The 22,852-nt window shown below is 48.9% G+C and overlaps 1 protein-coding gene across 1 annotated transcript in view; it reads right to left on the bottom strand.

The window, feature by feature from the left end:
- The window catches only part of DRC11 (dynein regulatory complex subunit 11), a 153,925-nt gene that overhangs the window by 56,791 nt on the left and 74,282 nt on the right, over positions 1-22,852 (bottom strand). Inside the window, exons 8-11 of the mRNA XM_078450742.2 lie at positions 19,606-19,731; positions 10,602-10,677; positions 4,071-4,177; positions 3,810-3,911 (exon numbers count right to left, since the gene is read on the bottom strand). Of these exons, the coding sequence (XP_078306868.2) occupies positions 3,810-3,911; positions 4,071-4,177; positions 10,602-10,677; positions 19,606-19,731 (411 nt within the window). The remainder of the gene's footprint in view (positions 1-3,809; positions 3,912-4,070; positions 4,178-10,601; positions 10,678-19,605; positions 19,732-22,852) is intronic.

The following is a 22,852-nucleotide window of genomic DNA, read 5'->3' as shown; positions in this document are numbered from 1 at the left end:
ACTGTAATGTAAGTAGATTAATTTAGAATGACACACACACTTGCCAAGAGAAACAGACCCTGTAGACTTCCAACTTAAGGAAAATCAATATGAAACTATAATAACTCATCGGAAGGTTGCTTGGTGATTATGGCATTACTACGGGAGGTGGCTGGATGCTGTGAATCGCCCCTGATGCTATCCTGTGACATCCTGAAGCACATCTTTAGCTTACAGGGATCAATCTGCATGGGGTCTAGATCTGACAAATTAATTTATTGGATAATATGTGCTGAGGACTTGCTTTGTGCCAGAAAGGGTTACAATGGTGAGCAATCAAAAAAGACAATCACACAGTTTCTGCACTCACAGCTCTTCCGTAGATTCAGAAAGGCAGATACCAACAAAATGATCTCACTAGTAAATATAATATTAAAACTCTGACAGAGTACCAGGAAGATATAGTACACAGTGCTATGTGTATGCAGAGAAAGAAGACTTACTATGGATGGCCCAGAAGGCTTCCTTGAGAAAGAAAGGCTTGCACTGAGACCATAGGGATGAGTAGGGTTAACTATGTGAGGAATTAGGGGAAAGGGAGTGAAGATAGTTCTTGAGAGGGAATAGCATGTGCAAAGGCCCTGTGTTGGGAAGGAGCATAGTATGTTTGGGGGACAGAGAGGAAGGTCAGAATGCTGAAGATCATGAAGAGGGCACTGGCCAGGTCAGACATGGCCTTGTAAGCCTGGCTGAAGATCGTCATCTTTATCCTTGGGGGATTAAGATACCATTGAAGGGTTTTAGCATGGAGTGATAACATCAGATTTGTATTCTGAAAGGACTGTTCAGGCTGCTGTACGATCTCTGATCAAGTCACTTTCTGTGGATGATGATGGATTAATACTGCCCAATTCTATCCCTCTGAGTCCTTTTCCTCCTTCTTTTCTATGGTTGAGGTGGACTATTTCCCTTCTGCTAATGGTCTTCTGAAGGATGGGATTTGGTAGAGTTAATTAAGCTTCAGCTTTCAAAATTAAAACCACATTCAATTTAGCCACTCTGATAGGTGTGAGGTGGTATCTCAGTGTGGCTTTGATTTGTGTTTCCCTGATGATGAGTGACATTGAACATCTTTTCATGTGTCTGTTGGCCATCTGGATGTCTTCTCTGGAAAAGTGTCTATTCATGTCTTCTGCCCATTTATTCACTGGATTATTTGTTTTTCTGGTGTTGAGTTTGATAAGCTCTTTACAGATTTTTGATACTAACCCTTTTTAAGGAACAAACTAAGGGGTAGATGGTGGGTGGGGGAGAGGGGATAGTGGGTGATGGGAAGGGAGGAGGGCACTTGTTGGAATGAGCACTGGGTGTTGTATGGAAACGAATCTGACAATAAATTATATTAAAAAATATGCTCAACAGCATTAGTTATCAGGGAAAAGCAAATTAAAACCACAATGCAATAAGTTTTTTGATGTAATGGGAAAAGAAACACACATTCAATTTATGTCTCCGAGGTTTATGCCTAGGTCATTGAATTGGAGTTTGAGGCACGCAAAACTCGATAGTTACAGATTTACCATCAAGCTATTGGGGTACCCTGAACACAACCCATTTAATCCCAAAAGGGAAATTCGCAGCAGCCCCCCCTTGTGACATACTGTGAGTCATTCCATGGACAGGGCAGCCACCAGACTGCAGGCAGTGAGACAGGGCAGTCGTGCGGGAGGGTGAGGAAGCCCATTGGCCTTGGGCTTGGCCAATGGTACTTGTTGGGTAAAACGAGAAAACCTATTTTCAGCCAGAGGGTGTACAGCTACCTCCTGTCTTCATTTCCCATTTTGTCTGGCTTGAATTCCACGTTCAGTCACTAAAACATCAATTTTTTTCTTTTTTTTTAACAAAGTTAATTAATTAATTAATTAATTAATTAACAACCAGCGGGGGAGGGGCAGTGAGAGAGGGGGACAGAGTTGCCAAAGTGGGCTCTGTGTTGACAACAGACAGCCCCGTGTGGCGTTTGAACTCATGAACCATGAGATCGTGACCTGAGCCAAAGTTGGAGGCTTAACTGACTGAGCCACCCAGGCACCCCTAAAACATCACTTTTTCATGCAGGTATGCAAGGCATTACTAGAGTCCGTGGTCTCCTCAGTCAGTGCCCTCACCTACTGATGAGACCATGACCTATAGACAGTGACCTCTCCGGCTTCAGGGATGTATCCTCAAAGAGGGCCACGAAGGACATTCAGGCGTCGCACCGAAAAGTCAAGGTTAAACTGTGAAACTGTAAAGTCAACAGAAGACGGATCAGGAGAGCGTCATCCTCAAGGGGCTGGAGGAAGTAGCCACTCGTGTAGCCGGATGTGTGAAAAGCTCCAGGACAGTTTGTGAATCACAAGAAGGGCCGAGGAGCCGGAGAACCCTGAGAAAGCCATCGCGGGGGCAGAGGTTGCCTACGCACCTGCGGACATGGCCAGGGAGGGCAAGTGTGGCCTGCCCCTGGAGGGTTCTGGCCCCGGTGGCAGGGCTGGATCTGGGATGAAAGTCAAAGTAGGGGTCTAGGTGAGGAAAAGGCCAGTTCTTCCCTCCTGTGTGTCTCCTTCGTTCTCATGTGACTGCCACATGCACAACACTTCCGACACCAGATGCGTGTGTGTGGGGTTCCCCCACCAAGCGACGCCAGCCGGGTGTCCTACAATTTGAGTCAGGTCTGCCACTATCTACCGAGAAATGGCTTCGGTTTCACACGACCGCTCCCCCACCCCCGCAGCAGACGCCGGCCTCAAGTCTGGGTTGTCCCCTGTGCTTCCGACCCACTGGTTATAAATCTGAGGTTCCCGTGACCCCTCCTCAGGTTTGATTAATTTATTACAGCGGCTCGAAGCACTGAGGGAAACACTTGACGTTTATCGGCTTATTCGAGGATGTGAGAAAGGGTACAGACCAACAGCCAGATGAAGTGGTACGTAGGGTGAGGTCGGGGAGGGTCCTGAGTGCAGGAGCGAGTCGGGGTGCATCAACCCCCTGGTACGGGCCCGTGTTTACCCTCCTGACATTACTGGGATTTCACGGAGCCTTCCTCACACAGGCATGATTCATTATTAACTCCACTGCCAGCCCTGCTGCCCTCTCTGGAGGACGGGGGGTGGGGGCTGCAAATTCTAAGCTTCTCATCCTGCTTTGGTCTTCCCGGTGACCAGCCCCCAGAGAGGGGCCACCCAGGAGCCCACCCAGAGTTGTCCCAATAGAACAAAAGATGCTCTCAGTGCTCTCATGACTTCAGACTTTACAATGGCTTCGGGAGCTCTGTGCCAGGAGCCGGAGGTAGGGACCCATATATATGTTTTCTATGATCTCACAGGGCCCTCGGAAATGAACGTCGAATATAGGGATCTAACTGGCTACTCCAACAAAACGCTGCGAGATGGACTGCTGGCACTTTAACACTGAATTCACGCGATCCCCCTGCTCCCAAAGCGCTTGGTCATTGCCGCTGGCCTCCCCTAGATCTGGGCCCATCGCTGGCTCCCCTGATCGTCCTCATTATATCTGTGCGGTTTGGGGAACGTGAATCTGCAGCGGGGAGGGGCAGGGTGGGTCACTCTCAGACTGTTGGATTTATCCCATTTAAGAGCCCGTATCCCCGAGGGCCGCGTGGTGGAATGAGGCAAAGCCACCCAAGGAAGGCGTTTCCATGCACGGCAACCCCGGGCCCGGCCGGTGTGCCAGGCGGCACCCGGGACTCAGCACCGGGCGCCTGGACAGCGCTCCTGGGCCTGGTTCGAATCTGTATGCGCCTCAGCCCTCCCGTGCTCGCTACTACTCACCTTTTTGCCTCCTTTCTTCTTCCCTGCTTTGACTGGTTGCTCCTTTTCTCTGTTCACGGCCAGTTTCAAGTTTTTCAGTTCCTGCCTCATCAGCTCGTCCACCTGGGTGAGGACAGAATACGCCACTTTCGAGCGACTGTGTGCCTTGTGTAGTTTAAAAATAGCGTCAAATCTGGGTCGGTCATTGACAGGAAACTGTGAAAAAGCCCTGTGGCTTTTCTTCTGCTGACTTGTCTTCTGGCAACGTAAGTGCCGTGTTACCTGTATTCTGATCTCTGACTCCAGCTCCTTCCGTTTCTCCTGTTTGATCAGTTCCGGGTCATGGTCCTGGGGGAAATTCCACGACTCGTCTCTGTTCCTCCACATGTCTGCAATCCAGAAGGATAAAGAAAAAGAAAAGGAATTTGTTTTTTTTCAACATGAGGATGGGTGACAAACGGCTAAAGCAATATAAAACACAGGTTTAATTCTCTATCCTCTTGCGTGGAACACAAATTCGAATAGAAGAATCAAGAGATTATTGATGGGAGAGTGATGTGGCTCTGTGTTCTTTTCTTCCACTTCCCAAACGGGAAAAACGTGCTCGTATGATGCCCAAAAGAGGAAGAAGAAAACTGCTAATGTGAAAACATAAAAAATAAAAAAGTACGATGGAATGGTATTCTCCTAATGATTATAACCATGTAATAAACAATATATTAATTGTGGGATTATACAATTATGCAAATGTGGGATGGCTGTTTTTGCAATATGTTTTAGATTACTTTCATTATTCAAACAATTCCCTAAAACACGAAAGATTTTATTGCTAGCTGAACTCGTGAGTGATTTACCCCAGCCCCTTGTTAAAAGACAACACTGAACGTACAAACACCCATGACTGTCCCCTGAAGGGTTATAATTTTGAATTACTTTTTGGATGTGTTGGAAATCATACGTGTTTTATGTTTCCTTTTTGCCTTGTTCTGAGAGCCAAAAGGATAACTGGAGAAATGTGACCTTAGAGGAAATAAGGATAATTTAGTATCACCGGCATAAGCTGAGCTGAAGCCCACTTCTCAGAGGGGGAGTTCCAGATGTGTGCGGAGGTGTGCAGGTCAGCTGGATCCTGGCACTGGGGCAGTGGGGGGGGGGCTCCCCCCATGGGAGCTGAGACGGTCAGTCTGGGAAGTGAGGTCTCGTCCCAGGATCTGTGTTCAGAATGTGATGGAAACTTGCCAGAACCCGGCCTGCAAACACCACCCAGCAAGGCCACTTCGCCAGGACCTCGTCCTGAGATGCCCTTCAACTTGGGGAGTCAGCTAAGGGCCCCGGGGGCCAGACGGAGGCTTCCCCACACGGGTCAGGTGATGGCTCCATGTGGGGAGAAAGGCGCCCGTGTGGGCAGGTGAGGGTGTGAATGAATGGGCAGAGGCTGAGAAACCTTCCCAACCTCCGTCTCCCCTATGGGCACAGACTGGGGATCCTGAGCTTGCCTGGGGGGTGTCCCCCTGACGCAGCTGCCTGAGAAGGGAGGGACAGTCACAGTCACAGTCACAGACAGGAACATATGTCTGGGTGCCGCGGAGACCAAGAGGTGTCAACCTCGAAGACAGAGGGCAGAGCAGGTGCCTGGAGAGACACCTGGGCAAACCAACGAGAAGGGAGTCAAATGAATCACAGGGGCCCGAGGTCGGCCAAAGAGGTGAGAGACTAAGGAAGGACACGGCGGTGGGACCCGGGAAAAGCTGCAGATCCCGAAGAGAAGGACAGCAGGGCCAGAACACGTTGGCCCATGACTCAAATCTGGCCAAGGGGCAAAAAATTTGCCCGAAGGCTTTGTCCCTTGCCTGTCTGGCCCTCGTGGCAGGTCAAGTGGAACCCCCACGTGACCACTCATTGGCTCTTCATCCGCCTTATCGACAAGTCCTACTTCCTGAGGGGAGACGGACCTTGCAGGACAACTGTGCCAGAGCTAAGCAGGAGCGATGGAGGCCTGAGGGCCAGTGAACGTCAACACGTTCCAACACGTTCCCAAAACGATCAGTCGGGACCCCGCGGACGGGAAAAGTGTACAGGAAGATGGGACAGGGAAACGCAGCTCCAGTTTTTTTTTTTTTTTTTTTTTTTTTTTTAAATTTTTTTTTTTTTTTTTCAACGTTTTTTATTTATTTTTGGGACAGAGAGAGACAGAGCATGAACGGGGGAGGGGCAGAGAGAGAGGGAGACACAGAATCGGAAACAGGCTCCAGGCTCCGAGCCATCAGCCCAGAGCCTGACGCGGGGCTCGAACTCACAGACCGCGAGATCGTGACCTGGCTGAAGTCGGACGCTTAACCGACTGCGCCACCCAGGCGCCCCAGCTCCAGTTTTCTAAGTGTGTTAGCCCCAGGCTGGAGACCTTGCGGTGCTCCCAGTGGTTGGCGTGGGCACTTCTGGAGGCAGAAATGGTCACCGCAAGATGTTGTCATGAGCAGGTTGGGCAGGCCCACCACACTCCCTGGCCGTACCGTGGGAGTACAGAGCATGGGCCAGAGCAGAGCCTGTCTGGAATCCGGGTCCAGCGAGGGCTCTTAGCCTTCCCAGCCTCCCACCTGGGAATCGAGGGGAGTGCACAGGCACGACTCTGCCGGTCGCTGGCTGGCCAGGGTCTCTGCCACGCGTTCTGCAAATTTGGGGGGACAGACTTTGGAAAACGAGGGTGATGATAAGACCCCAATTTCTTCTGGGGTGGCTACTGTAGACGTACAGGAGATAGACAAGAACTAAGTCACACAGACGGAGCAGTTTTCACAGAGCTGAGTCACCTCGGTGTCTTTCCCCATCAGGGTGGCCGTGTGACAGGTGGCCCTACTTTTAGAGCAGAGATGATGGCAAGGAATGATGGGTCCGGGACGGGTTTGGCACGTGTCTCCCGGATGCCTGCCCGGCAGAGGGTGACCCCAGAGGTGAGGACATCGTGGGATGTCATCACCCGGGCGGGGCAGGTGACCAGGAGTTCACACTCCTTTGAAGACCAAGAGGGAGAAGACCCAAAACAGACGGACGGAGGCCACTTGTGGCAGCAGTGGGCACAGGAAGTTGCTGGAAAGCTAGGAGCTGAGCTTTTATTGTTTTAAATAATCAATCCTGCAACTGAGTGCCAGCCCAAGAGGACCATCCTGCGTTTTACAGTTAGGGAATGAAAAATATGCATTGCATACGTGATCTAAATCAGCCCGTTGACGTGTTTTGTTGTTTTCAGTCAGTCCTAATTTGGAAGTTTATTCTTAGCCCCCGACCTCCCTACAAGGTGGGTTTTGTGGCTGGCGTGTGTGTGTGTGTGTGTGTGTGTGTGTGCCCAAGGCACATCTACTTCTTCATCTGAAGGTAACTGTTCCTTCTCAGTGCATTTTCTGAAATGTTCATGAGCTTAAAGCTTCAAAATGTAAGAATATATAAATGCTTCTTCTTAAGTGTTTGAAATTGCAAACTTTCCCCCTTGAAAGTCCTAGAAGAGGCTTAAATGTGTCAAAACGTGCCAACCACTGATAACTCTTGTCTCACGGGTGTCCCCCTCGCACGATCATTAAATCTCCAACAACAAAACTCACCTGTTTCATTAAGACATTTTAAAGCGAAATAGCTTTGTTATCGCCAGGAAGCTACTGTGCTGTTTTTCACTAGACAGGCTTACTAAACTCTGGGAGCAGCAGCGTTAACTAAAGAAACAGACACAGAACATTGAACAGAGAGGAACACGAGGTGATTATTTATGGAAAAGCAATGGCACCTCGTAACAAATTCTCATTCTGGGCTTGTCACCGTGGTTCGCAAGTAAACGGGCGCTTAGTGCCGAGTTCACCTCCACCGCCATTCGAATGGTCCTGGTTTTGCGCAGAAACTTTGCTTTTCTCATGACACTTTTGCACAGGGCACTCTCAATCCCTTCAAGAATTTCATGGACATTTACAAATGCAGGAAGCTATTCAGGGCCCTCAAAGCACAACAACTGCCCCAAGAGCTTTCATCCTGGGAATGTGAAAAGCAGTCGGGTACAGTTTCTCACATGGGGGTGGGCAGTGATTAAAATGCTAATGTTTTATTTGAAAAGGAAAACCTTTGATTTTTGAGAAAAGAATTCTAAGATGAAGACATTGAATTTCTTTCAGTTACCAGAGACCTGGCAGATGACACAGGAAACGCCACAAACCCAGAGAGGAAAATGGGACTTCACGGTTCCTCTCCCAAGTGACCGCGGCTTGGGCTTTTTTTTTTCCCCCCAGCCTTAGAGGAAACAGATATTATACAAACAGCGTCATGGAAACAGATATCACACAAACGGCGTGGAAAGTCTCAAGAGCTTTCCTGAGTGGGTCGGCAGGTACCAAGACTTGGCTTCCCACGGCAACGTTCGATTTCCCCCATGTTAACGTTTGCTTATATCAAAATCATACGCCCACATCGTTTTAGACAAAGTCGGAGAATAGGGAAAGGATTATAAACAAAAAGCTGTCTGACCCTGCCTTCCGGTGACACTGCCCAATGGCATTCATTCCTTCATTTAAAAAATGCGTTGAACAGATTCAGATTTATCCACAAATGTGATTTACTCGTAGGTTATTTAATTCAGAACTTGACTGAGCCTGATTATGGGGCAGGCTCTGCTATCAGACTAGGCAGACGGTGGAAGGCCCTGCCTTCTGGGACCCGCGTCCTCCTGTGGGGAGACAGGAACACCCACATCCACGTCAGATGGAGGTAGGGAAAGCAGGTTGGGGACAGGGTGAGGCTGGAGACTGTTACCCGACATGGGGCTCAAGGAAGGCCTGCAGGGACCAGCATTCCTGGCAAGGGGAACCCCCAGCACAAGGTCTCTGGGGAGGGAGGGACTGGCCTGCTGGTGGCAGAGCACAGGGCCCACGAGAGGAGGGTGCGAGGCCATCTAGCTGCTTCTCTGTTGTTCTGTGTCTGTAATGTGCACATACTACTGTTTTTTGGTTTATTAGTTTCAGACTTGAGCCCCTGACCTCCTGTTATGGCAGATGAGGGGTTGGCTATCTCTCACCTTCCTTTCCTTCCCCCTTATTTTCTCCTGATAGTTAATTTCGGAGGAGAAGAGAACCAGGCCTCCCAAATGCCGAGGGAAATGGTCCCGCTGAGCCTAAGTGTAAGACCGTATTTAGATGTATTGGCCCCTAGAGCCGCCCTGCGGTAGCTCCTTCTCCAGACACCCTGAAGGGCGGGCTCCACCAAAATGAGAGAGTGACAATCCTGAAAGGTGAAGGGAGGCCCAGGATGACAGGTGACAGGGCTCCAAGAGGGGGGACTTCAGCAGAACACGAGGGGGCAAATTATCTGATGCGTTGGAAGTTGCGAACAGTGCTCTCGGAGGCTGGGGATAGACATGCAGAGTAGGACCAGCGGGGGTGGCATAAAGGCCAAAAGAAACGTCCCCAAGTAGCAGCTGCTGTTGCAGACACACCGAGTTCTGGTGGCACCCACAGCTGGCCCGTGACCCAGCAGTGTGACGCGCGCGCTTCCTAGGTCCCCAGGGAGGCCTTGGATGCTGCTGCTGCCGGCCTAAGTTGCGGAAGCCGCTCGCTCTAGGCCACTGTCCCCACCCATCCACCTCTACCACGCCCGCCCGGTGTTTCTGATGGTGATTGCTCTGCACTGCGGTTTGTAAAGGACTTGATGACTTCTCAAACTGGGGGGGGAGGGGCAGAGGCTCCTTCTCACAGGGGGATGGATTTGTTTGCTCCCCCTGGTTGTCGGGAAGAGAAGATGAGAAGGGCACAGAAAACACAAAGCCTCGCGTGTCTTGGGCACCTAATAACATGACGGGGTTACTGCCTTGACCTCCTCCCTCCCCGATCAAAGTGGATGCCAAATCCTGTGGATGCCACCTTTCCCCCCAAGCTTCCGCCTTCGTTCAGCATCCCACGCGGCGTGGGACCCTCGCCACTGGCGGTAAGTGAGAGAATTTCGGATGGTGCATGGACGTTTTTATTTCATGTGACTAGCATCTCCAACCCGAAATGACATTCGGGTTGCTGGCCAGGATGAGGCTCAATTTATCGCAGGGTAAAAACCCCAAGTCAATGAAAAAAAGGTGGTAAGTAAATAATAGGACCAGTGCTGTCCGGACAAGACCAGAAGTGGGAAGGAACCACGGGCATGGCCGATGCTCGCAAAAACTCGACTTCACAAGCTTACTGCATTTTTCAGGAATTACCGAAGGGCACCAATGACCGGGGTCATGCTGACGGGTCATTCTGTGTTGGGGATTCATCCTGAGGGCGGAGGGGAACCAAAGGAATTGGGTAATTGTTCTTGTAGATTGTACCAGAAATGCTTGAAAGACGAATTCATACAGGTGCAGGTCTAGTCAGATTATCGCTGGGCTAATTAGGCTGAACAGTGGACAGAAGAATTATGTGTGGGTTTCTGGAGCACCTGTCTTGGTCTAACAGGATTAAAACATTTTACTGGACATACGGTATTGATTTTCTTCATTGAAACGGTCCAGGACAAATCCCTTTCATTCCCAGCAAGAGGACGTTCAGCTGAAGTCCCAGGGGTTCAAAACCAGCATGGAGGTTTAGAGATTATGTTCTCGTGGTATTCATATCTGGCTCTTTTACTGATTCGATGCCTTTTAAGCGACTCAAAGGAATTTTGCAGTAGAGACAGACAGAAGATCTGGGCTATGAGCCGCATGTTTTCAGCCTCTCATGACTGAGCACCTCATTCTTCCCCACCCAGGCAGGGTGCTAGGGCTGGGGGTCATGCTGGGTGGACAGGGTGACACGTATATTCTCCTAAACCAACCTTTGTATATGTTATTTCCTTCCTCCATCGTAGGAAGAAAGACACTCGGTGACATTTTCCACCCCTCATCTTCTTCCTGTTAAAGAAGAATGGTATTTTGGTTAATTACAGCCCCACTTTATCTGTTGAGACTAGAAATACAAGTGCACACATCCTGGTAACTGGGCTACGATAAGGCACACAGGCTCCTTCCTAGGTTGTGAGCAAAGGTCCAGCCCCTTGCCCACCCACCTGGGCAGTGTTCCAGCTGGCCTGTCTGAGCAGGCAGTGCTGTGTCCACGAACTGGGTGTGGATGATTCTAGAAACTGAGCCCATCCCAGGGTCATTGGATGGAGTCTTGTGTTGGGCTCCATGCTGAGTGTGGAGCCTGCTTGGGATTCTCTCTCCCTCTCCCTCTGCCCCTCTACCCTGCTCATGCATGCCCTCTCTCCCCCCACCTCTAAAAAAATGGGGGTATGCATTCGGCATATACCTCTTAACATATAGGTTCAAATGTCAGATTGGTCACTCAGTGGCTATCAGATAATCTGATTATTTTTTTAGGGTCTGTGTCCTCAGGGTAGGGGTGGGGGTAGGGTTACTGTGATTTGGAAGAGACTGATTATTTCCCACTCAACGGATTCTAGACCCACAACTGAAAATCAGCCCAAGAGCTCTCATTGCTACTAACCGTATTTTAAAATAAAAAGGCACCAAAATAATATGAGAGCTCTTTGCAAAAAAATTAAGCATCTCATAACTATTTTCAAGCTTGAAGGTAACTGAGGATGCCATTTTACTTTTCTGCTCACACTGTTCTCACAATTCCATGGAGATTCAGAATCAAAATGACTCCTGCCTTTTCAGGCTTCAGACTGCTGTTCCTTCTTACATAGAAGGTATTCAGCCCATCTGAGATAACCCACAATGTGAAGTCAAAAAATGGGTAGCTGTGTTCTAAGTACATCGGTCCTGATTTTCTCTGGTGGCACCTATGCTTAATTTTTGTCAGAAAAGTTGTCCTGGCCATTATGATGGTGGTAAGAAATATGCCACGTTTCTCACAACGACCCTCCAAACCGCCAGCTGATGTCCTCCCCCGAGGCCCCTGACCACCGTCCGGGCTCCACACCTACAAGTGATGCTTTCCCAGTGGGGGCCCTCTTTGCCGGGAAGCCCTTCTTACCTCTGTGCACCCGGCTCAGCTCCTTGCCCTTTAGGAAGACTTAACTCAGGGAAAAGCCCAGCTTTCTCAGCCTCCAGAGGGTTAACTTAAATACTCCTCTTTGTCCCTAACCTTTATCCTGACTTCAGCATCCCATTTCAGGATGCCACAATTAATGGTCACTAGAAACATGCAGCGTAAGGAACAATTAGTATACATTGATGCCTAAAGAAGTGTCTGGAAGGATGTACACCACCATGTTAATGATGATGGGTGACGGGTTCCACGCGACCTTTGCTTGTTTCTCTCTCTTTTTTTCTTTAAATCAATAACCCGATTTCTCCTCCTCTACCCTGAACTTGTGGTGCTTGAGTGATAATTGTTATATATTGCTTGATGGGGGTAATTAGATGAGCATTCAGGGGGATGGGTCTGGGAAAACCAAGTCCTAGGGCCAGCAAAGGACTATCCAGGGATTCTCCTGTCTTTATTTCTGACACTGAATGGAATGAATCTCCGTTATCTTCCTGGAAACTCGCATTATGGGAAATCAGGGTCCAGTGAAAATGCTCAACCTGAATTATTCTGGTTGATTCAATCAATCAATCAATCAATCAGTCAATCAAGCATCAGTCTGGTCCCGTCTTCTGGTTCAGAGGGTAGCGGTAACCATCGAACCCTGCACCGGTCCCTGTGTGGCTGTCTGTTCTTCTGCCGGCTGAGCAGAGTCACATGGGTTTTAAGCCTTCTTGATGGAGGCCATTTGGGTGAAATGGTTTTCCTCCCCTTCACACTCTCCTCACCCCTGAAACCCTTTGCTTCTCCTGGCTTCTCCCCCAGCATTCTTTGCTGCAGAGAACCCTGGCCTTACTCTATCGGGCAACATCTCTTCCCTGCCTGCCGCCCTGGGACCTCCCCCAGCCCACACCATGGGTGCATTTCCCCCGTCCCTGAACACTTAGCTCTATCCCTTCGTAAAATCCTTTCTCGACTTTATTGATCATTTGGCAATTTCCTTAAGAAGCATTGGGGTGCCTGGGTGGCGCAGTCAGTTAAGCGTCCGACTTCAGCCAGGTCACGATCTCACGGTCCGTGAGTTCGAGCCCCGCGTCAGGCTCTGGGCTGATGGCTCAGAGCCTGGAGCCTGTTTCCGATTCTGTGTCTCCCTCTCTCTCTGTCCCTCCCCCGTTCATGCTCTGTCTCTCTCTGTCCCAAAAATAAATAAACGTTGAAAAAAAAAAAAAAATTAAAAAAAAAAAAAAAAAAAAAAAAAAAAAAAAAAGAAGCATGTATATGAGCTGCCCTCAGGTCTCAGCCCGAGTCCGTCCCCTGCTGGTGATCTGCCTTCTGCACCTGCTGGCCCGCGCTCCTCTGTAGCCGAAGGAGCTCTGCGTCCATCAACGCACCTTTTCCTCAAGCATCCTCCTTGGCTTTTCTGGAACATTCCACACAGTGGTTCCCACCCTTCAAAGAACCTCCTGACTTGTCTCCGTCATATTATTAGTTCTCACTTCTCACGGTAGCCGGGCGGAGGGGACAGAAGGAGAACCTTCCTTTCGTCCTTCCAGAAACTCACACGGTTGGAAAAGGAAATGGCAGCCTCACTGTCTCCAGGGTGCCGAATGTCTCCCTCCTCCCAGGCTGCTGCCTTCTCTCATTGGTTTCCCCTCTTCCTCCTGCCCTCCTCTGTGGACGCCATCCAGATTCTCCAGCTTAACCCCACGCTGGTCTTCCCACAGCCCATCCATTCTCCTGTCCTCGATGGGGGCTTTCTGCGCAGGGGGGCCTCTTGAATCTTGCCAGAGTTTGCCTGGAATTTCCACGAACCATGTGATGCATCCGCGCGGGTGTCCCACCCTCCAATCTGTGTCATTCTGAAGCCAGCTCCTGGCTTTCCGTACCTCATCCTCTGTGGCATCTCAGCGAAGACACTTGGCGTCCACCTCGACTCCTGACCTCCCTCTCGTCCTCCAACACCGAGCCCAGGCCAGTCGCCCTTCTTGATGTCTCTAGCATCTGGTGCCTCTTTGTACCCCACTGCCTCCTTCCAGCACCTTCAGGTGAACATCCAGCATTCCTTTGGAAAGAACCACCGCCCAGCTCTTGAGCCCCAAGCACTGTTTGGGTGCTGATCGGAGTCCTGGTTTCATCAGGTTGCTGGCTGCTGGGGTGGGTGACAGGTGGCAGAACGGCAGGACGGGAGGAGGCAGTGGCGGCCACGAGGCTGTTGTGGTTCCCCCACCCCAGGGATGGGGAGACCCAGGCAGACCTGGGCTATGAGCGTGAGCTCCTGAAAGGCTGCTGACAGGCCATGTTCTCGGGGAAGCCTCCTCCGTTGTCTCCAGGGCTGGTGGACCCCTGCTCTTTTCTGAACCAGCGGCGCTTTCCTTGGCCCTTCTGCATAACCAATGATGTCTTTTCTGGAAGTGGTGATTTTTGAGCTTTTTAGATAGGAGGAAACATGAAAAAAACTCACATACCTCCTTCTTGGAGTGATACGCTTTCATGTAAAAGTTTACGTACAATTGCAGGGAGTCTATCCTTGGGGTCTCCGTTTCCTGGGTTATGGCTCCTGTCCCTACAGCTCGAGGCTTCTTATCTTCCTCTCTCGCTGTCCTTCAGTGGACACAGAGGATGCTCGATACAGACATTTCCACGATGACACCTTTATTCCTGATACCAGCCTCTGGAAATTCACTCACTTTTACATCCTTGTGAAGGAGTACAAAATTTAGTTTGAAATACCCTAACATAATAGAAGAGGGTGGTTGGCTCCATGGTTCACTGTGGAGCACCTCCTTGGGCCAAGTGGTTAGAGAAGAGGCGCTGTGGTCACGGAAAGGCTGGGCGGCCCTGCAGACAAGCAGAAGCTTCTCAAGCTAATGGTGCTGCATGTGGGTACCAGGCTCTTCCCAGGATTTAGCACGAAGTTACGTGAATGCAGAGAAGACTCCTTAGTATCACATGACCGTGTGGTCTGGGCAGGTAAAATCCATTTAAGATAGTTCCAAATGGCTTAACATATGGCTTGAAAGATAACAAAGAGAAAAGGGTTGTAAGGATGGATCGCATGGTGGTCCTTCTCTGGGTTTTTGTTTCTAAAGCCAACGTGAAGTCCACACGGACGACTGTCAAGCGAATGGCGTGATTCTGACATTGAAAGCACATTTGCAAAGCTTGCTGTTGGCTTGCAGAGAACGTTCTCCCGACCAGACTAGCATTGTCCTCTATTACATATTCTTAACAGGGGATGTCCTCGTCTGCGATCCTTAACGCTTTTAGAGATGATTTTCAAACCAAAGATAGAAAGGAAGACTAATTTTTTTTTTACTGTTGAAATTTTGAGAATTCTTTATGTATTCTAGATGTTAGTTTTTTGTCAGATCTATAGCCTGCAACCATTTTCTCCTTGTTTCTTGTCCTCTTCCCAGAGCAAAAGTTTTTTTATTTTTTTATTGCTAGTTTTTTAATGTTTGTTTATTTATTTTGAGAGAGAGCGAGCGCAAGTGGGAGGGGGAGGGGGGCAGAGAGAGAAGAGGAGAGAGAATCCCAAGCAGGCTCTGTGCTGTCAGTGCAGAACCTGACGTCATGAACTGGGAGATCATGACCCGAGCTGAAATCAAGAGTCAGACGCTTAACCACCTCAGCCACCCAGGTGCCCCTATACTTAAAAACAAATTTTTTATTTTGATAAAGTCCAATTTATCAATCTTTCCCTTTGTGGATATTTTTGGCGTCAAATGTAAAAACTGTTTGCCCAGCGCTAGATCCTGAAGATCTGTTTTCCCTCTTTTTACCTAAAGGTTTTAGTTTTACATGTAAATACATGATCCGTGTTGAGTTAATTTTTGTATAAGAAAAGGTACAAGATAGAAGTTCGTTTTCTTCTCTAGGGGGTGAAATGACTAATTTTTGGAAGCTCATTTTTGAAGGTGTCTATGGTGCTTTTATGTTTTCCCTTTACTCGCGCTGGTGAAGGTGAACGAGCCATGAATCAATCTCCTTGCTTCCGTCCTTCAGCATCTCAGCAGAGAGGGTCTCCAGATGGATCCAGATAAGAAATGGAAAACTTTCATGCTTTAAGTGTTAACTTGTCTGTGACGTTTCTTGATGAAATGGCCAAGTGAATGTAGGACCACCCGCCACAATTGTTCTAAAATGCTGTGCACGATTTATGGAGGTCCACCCTGATGGCACTCTCTCTTCTCATGCCATCAGCCCTCCAGGAAATTGGAAATCCAAGCAGGGACACCCAAACCCCTTAAACTTCCTTCCGGTCATCTCCAGGTTCAAACATCTCAATATACCACAGGGACACTCACTAATCTTCAGAGTCCTGAATGACAGAGTGTCTAAGGGGAGCTCTGCCCCGCTGCGCTAGGGTTGCGGGAGAGGTGTTTTGGGCAGGGCACTCTGAGACACTCTAATGCAGATGGAGGGGACCCCAGGAAGGGGCTGAGGAGGGAGGGGAGGCAGTCATGAAAGGATGACCATGGGTATTTGTGAGCCAGGCCAGGGTGTCACCGTTCTGCTCACTATGAGCCCAGATCTTTGTACCACCAGCTGGATGTGCCTTTCCTTCCTCATCATTTTTACAAAAAATCAACAAGACAAACAGAACTCACTTCACTCACAGCCTTGTGGATGATGTCTGACTTTAAATGGGTTCTCCAATGGAGATGGATGCAAACTTCAGAGGAGCTCTGGCCCCTGGCCCACACTTGCCCTTGGGTGGAGCCTGGGCTTGCACGGACCCTGCTTCCTGTCTCCTGGGAGTCCCTGCCTGGACCTAACAGCCTCCCTGCCTCGATCACTTCTCCACCCACAGGCCATCCCAACCACGGTCATGAACCACAGACCTTAGACCACAGCTTGCACAGCCTAGGTCTGCTCAAGTCACTACCCCAGGGGTGACTCTCATCTTCTCCAGAAGGTTCCGCCAAGCACCTGGAGGCCACGCTCCAGGCTTCCCCAGCCCCACACCCCACACCCTCCCTGGCCTCTGTCTTCCTTGCTCTGAAGTTGTCCTCTGGTTCTTTGGCTCAGCGTTGGCCTGGAATCCTGCCTGGAGCCCCTGACCCCCATGCAGCCTTCTGATTCACTCGCCTCCAGACCTTTGTCAACAGCTCCTCTGTGGCCACATATGCTCATTTGTAGCCTTTCTATGGACTGACGAAGCTTGTACTTGTGTGATATGTTGACAAGAGTCTATTTTCCATTTGTAGAGGTGAGTGGAAATATTCAGATAATCCTCAGGTTTTTCTCTTTTTAATATGCGGTCTTTCTCAAGTTTTCTGACCATATATATGTATTGGCAATAGAGAAACGACCAGGTTTACAAAAATACCTGAGGGATAAGCCCACAGCTGTGCCACCGTGAAAGAGTTAGGGGTGAGTCAGCACAAACGCAAGCGAAGTCAAACCAGTTTCCCCTCTCCCCTGCCTTACTCTTGGACCAGGATGAATGCGAGATGTCTGTTTCTACAGGTCAACATGCCAGTTCTCACACACAGGAATGCTTTTAGATGCTTCGGGGTTGATTCTAAATTAAGACTCTTAAAAGTCAATACAAAAGGTCACCGGGTAGACCTGTACTTTTCATGAATAGATTCAGTTCTAAGTAGCTCTGAAGGATTTTTCCCTTCATTTCCAGCCACTTCATAAATGCTGATGGATTCAGAGTTTGCTTCCTGGCCCAAACTGTTCATCATGAAGTGACTCTTTAATTGCCAGTTAATAAAATACCTTCGCTCAACAAAGACCAGATTGTATAGCTGATAATTTCAGATTTTTTCTTTTATGGAACACGCTTCATTAACAGTGAATTTTTAATTTGCAAGTGTCAAACTCCCTAATGCATATTTAGAGCAAGAGAATGCTTAGAATAAAATTGAAATCCTTCCAATTGTCCTTATTCTCAGGCACCGCTTGAAAAGTATCTTGCAGCGTGTGAGGGGGGGCTTTAAAAATTAACTGTAGCAAGTAAGCTCTCTTCTTCTCATTTTATTTATTTTTTAAATTTTTCTTCTGCAACACGTTAGAAGCTTTGGGACCCAAGCAGAGGAGTAAGGGACAACAGGTGGCCTCGTGGGTTGGGTTCCCTGGAAACTCTCAGATGGAGGCTGAGGGGGTGATCTACTGGGAACACCACCCAGCGGGAGGGGAGCAGCCCTGGGAAGAGAACCGGATGTAGCTGAGCTGTGCTACCTCTGGACGTGAGCGGTCAGCTGACCCCACAGGGAGCCTGGGAGCTGGGACAACCCTTCAGAATGGCCCCACGGAGGGGGCTGGCTGTCCCTGGGTGGCGTGGCCTTGCAGCAGCAATTCCTGGGGCGGAATCAGATGAGGGGTCGGCACAACATGCTGGGTAGCTGGGGACTGAGCTGGGGTTGCGGTGGAGAGGGTTGTGCCCAGAGCGAGCTGTAAGAGGTCTCTCTTCTCTTCAAAAGAAGAGCACACAATGCAACGTGGTGAAGGAGAGGGACAAAGACAGATGGGGGCAGGTTCTGTCAGCCACGGTGCCGGAGAAGGGGAGAAGAACCTGGCAGAAGGGGCAATTGTCTCCAGCTGGGTGGCTGCAGTCGTGCAAGGGAGATTTTTTTTAAGTTTATTTATTTATTTGAGTGGGGGAGGGGCAGAGAGAAAGGGAGAGGGAATCCCAAGCAGTCTCCGTGCCCTCCGCGCAAAGCCCGATGTGAGGCTCGAACCCACACACCATGAGATCGTGACCTGAGCTGAAATCGAGAGTCAGATGCTTAACAGACTGAGCCACACAGGCGCCCCGTGCAAGGGATTTTTAACAAGAGGTTGGCCTTCATCACCACCACCCAGGCCTTGCATTTACGTGGAGTCTGGGTATTGTCATTGTACATCCACCAACAGTCTCCTTTCTCCCCTGCTCATAGTTTCTGACTCCTTGGTCCCATCACTTGTCCTGGACTATGCAGCCTGCCCCGCGTCTCTCCTGAATCCACCTTTTGGAACAGGAGGAGTGTGGCCGCTGCTACCTGAGCAACAGCTGGGTCTCTGCCCCTGGACAGGGTCACAGACGGTCCATCACCCTTAAGGATCCGTTCTCTTGAGTCGACTGAGATCAGGGTTTTGGTCAGCTGTGAAGAAGGAACTGTCTATGCAGAAATGCTTCTTTGAACATAATCACACTTCAGGATGATGCCAGCTTCCAGCCTGAGCTCCGCCCCCCATAGAAGGAGTTTCTGCTGGGAGAACACTGCCCTGGGCGCCCACCTCTCCACGTGCTTGAAGGTGAAGACCCTGCCAGTTACCCCCCCAAGATAGCAGCACCTGGTGAATCCAGGCACGGCCACCACCTTCCCCCTTGCACGAGGGGAGGGAGGCCTGGCCCAAAGTGACACTGTTTGAACTCTGATTTCCTTTGGATAGTAAGAAGGCAAAACTCCCATTAAAATGTAGCCACCACGTCAACGTGAAGGGATAAATTTGAACGAACACACTTCGGTTAAAGCAGTTAAGATTATTTTGACTTTGCAGTGGTCATCTGGTTCGCCAGCATCTTTCCTGATGTCTACCTTTGAGGAAAGACCGGAGGGATCACTGAGTTTGAGGAGTAAAAAATTCAAAGGTATCCCATACATGAATAAATACGTACAGGGTCCGAGTCCCTGAAACCACTCTTTATCCTAATATTTATTTACTACAAGTCACAGAGAGGATGGTGACGGGTGATGGAGCAAGCATAGAAAAAATACTGAAAAACAGTTGGTAGGAAAGAACGGTTGCCTAGGAAACGAATGTCTGCCATCTCCGGAGGGGACCAAGCCGCGGATTCAAAGCAAAAAAAGTCACTTAAAAGAAAATTTCTAAAATTCCAAATTCCTTACCTTGCTTTTTTCCCTTGTGCTTTTCTTTTCCTTATCTTCCTTAGGTTTCTTGGGTTTCTTTGCCTTCTTTTTATTCTTTTTGTTTTTCTCCTCCTCTTCTTGCCTTGCAAGAATATCTTCAGTAACCTGGTAAGGAACACAAAATGAGCATCGTGCTTTAATGGAGCCCCATCGGGATGAGGACTGGCTTTCCCGTCTGGAGGAAGTATGTGTGCTGATCAGTGGCCCCTCCCTCCCTGCCTTGCTCTGGGGCCCAAGGCAGACCCTCGTGGGGACATCGCTGGCTGCTGGCTGCCTCTGGCTGGATTTATCGGGCAGCCGTCGGATCTTGCGGGCGGTTGAAAGGGAGGCTGGACATTTCTGAACCCAGTCCCGACGCAGGGGAGCTCACGGCTTCCTAGTGCCAGACCTGCTCACACTTTCCCCAGTGGAGCTGAGGCTACCTTGGTTTCCTGCCTGGACTCCATGGGACAGGCGCCCTTCCAATAACTTTTCTTTTCTTTTTTTTCTTTAATTTTTTATGAAAAATTTTGAAAAAAAATATTTTGAGAGAGAGAGAGAGAGAGAGAGAGAGAGAGAGCGCGAGCAGGGGAGGGGCAGAGAGACAGGGAGAGAGAGAATCCCAAGCAGGCTCTACACTATCAGCACAGAGCCCGATGAAGGGCTTGATCCCACGCACCGTGAGACAGGCTCCAGGCGCTGAGCTGTCAGCATACAACCCGACCGGGGGCTTGAGCTCACGAAACACGAGATCATGACCTGAACCGACGTTGGACACTTAACCGGCTGAGCCACCCAGGCGCCCCTCATGATTGGTTTCTTTCACCTGTGACTTCATTTCTATTTCCTACAGTGACAAAACCCCATTTATTCTTCCCAAATTTTCAATATCTTTTAAGAAGTACCTGGTTCACATCAGATTAGCTTCATCGGAGAATTAGTAAAGGTTTGTGAAAAATCACACAATCCCTTCTGTACAACAGATGTTTGCTGAGCTCCCATTTGCTGTGGCCGAGAGCCATGAATTCTGGGAGATGTGAGGGTGCCGGTGATAGGACCCATTTCCTGTTAGACCCTGGGGCTCCGCCCATCACTGGTCATGTGACCGAGACAAGTGGCATGACATCCCTGGGACCTAGTTTCCGAGTTTCATTTTCTGAAGTGAAGTCGGTACTCGCGTCCATTGCATGTATGATAAACCAGGCATGGTCCTAAGAGCGGCACAAAGACGAGCTCATTTACTGCTAAATGCAGCCCAGGGATGGGAGCTGTCGCCAACCTGTTTTATCGGTAAGAGAACAGGGCACAAAGAGTTCAGTCATGTGGCCAAGGACACACAGCTGGGGGGTGCAGAGCTGGGATCCAAAGAGGCACTAACCGGGATGAATTTCACAACATAGAAAGGAACGAGGCAAGGTGTGCCCAGCGTATGTCGATTTATCCTATCATACAAAACGCATATAGTTCAATAAAAAAAAAAATAATACTCTCCAGTTTCAGGATCCATACATATGTCGTCCAAGCAAAAAAGACATATGAGGGAACTCCCAATGCCAAATTGAGGACAGTGGTTTCTTCTGGACGGCAGGGTATGCAATTAAACCAAAAGGCTAGTAGCATTTCACCTCTACTACGTTGTACTAAATCATCCTCCTGGGACCAGGGCTGCTTGTTACGCCTTATTAGTGATTTACGACACTGCTGACGTTTATTTTCTAGTATTATATTTTTGTTATTTATACCTACGTGGCTTTTAGGAGCTTAGTTCAAACCTTTAAAAATATAAACGATACAGCTTTATTGTGAACCAAGCAGGATATTCTGGTCCCATCTGGACTTAAAAACAACATCACCACCATGGTCATTAGTCATGTGCCCTACTTCCCTCTATCCAGAGGTCTGCCCGTCCCCTAGGCTCTAGTGAAGCTCTCGGTGGGATGAGGCTCACAGAAAGGGTGCTGGGGAGGGTGAGAGGTGACGTATGTGTTGCACACATTATATGGTAATAAAAAGGGTGTCTTTGGATGGAATTAAAAGTCTCTTGTCCAAGTAGCAATGTTTTCCTTGGGGATCAGGCTCACCTCAACTCAGAGACCCAAATCATGGCCGCTCAGGACTTTTACGTTTGGAGCACTTATGGAGCATGAATATTTTTTTGGTCCTTGGAAGTCTGGAAGCTTTCAGAAACGTAAAGACAATTTTCAAAAAATAGCCCGACGTATAAAATGTGAGCGGCTATACAAAATGGTGAAATCCTTATTTGTGGAACATACAATTCAGTGTATCTTTGAAAGCCTTTTCCATTGTATTATTTATTTCCTCCATATCCTTAGTTATTAATTTGATGAATAAATACATTCACATGGCCCACAATTCAAGAACGACAGAAGAGCATGTAGTGAAATGTTCCATTCCCATGCTGTGAGCCAGTCAGCTTTCTAAAGCCAGCCTCAATTCCTTGGAGATACTTCTGGAGACATTTTATATAGCTGTATGCAAATATATGTGCACACACACACACACATTGCTGTGTTATGTTTGCCAATGGTGTGAAATGGTGTGTGATTGGAGTTTGTCTTTTTTTTTAAGCCAATGTTGGATTTATTTTGTTCTTGGTTTTTTCTTTTTTTTTTTTTAAGATTTTTTTTTTTTTGAGTGAGAGAGACAGTGTATGTGCTTGAGAGTAGGGGGAGAGGGTAGAGCGAGAGAAAGAAGAGAGAGAGAGAGAAGAGAGAGAGAGAATCTTAAGCAGGCCCCTTGCTCAGCCTAGAGCCCGACGTGAGGCTTGATCCCCTGAGCCTGGGATCATGACCTGAGCCAGAATCAACAGTTGGGCGCTCAACCAACTAAGCCACCCAGGTGCCCCTCCTCTTGAGTTTCGACCCTAGCAAAATCTTCGAAAGTACACAAATGTGTACACAGGTATACACACAAACACATAATATAAACATAGACTGGTCTTTCTATACAAACGTCAGTGTATCGTACCCAGTGTCCTTGTGAGCTTCTCTCCTGATAATGTCCTGGCCGTCCTTCCTTCGCAGTGCGTAAAGGGCTTCCTTGTTCTTTTTTTTTATAGGTGTAGTGTCGATTATCTGGCTCTTCTCCCACCGATGGAGTTAGGTTGCTCCCCATTGTTTGCTTTCACTAGCAACGCTGCACGAGTAAGTGCATGCACATATCATTTGGCAGGTGTGTGGGCCTATCTGCAGGATGAGTTCCTAGTAGGCTGGGTCAAGGGTATGTC

Source organism: Panthera onca, chromosome C1 (assembly GCF_046562875.1).
Source record: "Panthera onca isolate mPanOnc1 chromosome C1, mPanOnc1 haplotype 2, whole genome shotgun sequence".
NCBI lineage: Eukaryota > Metazoa > Chordata > Mammalia > Carnivora > Felidae > Panthera > Panthera onca.
This window is presented reverse-complemented; position numbering and strand designations above follow the sequence as displayed.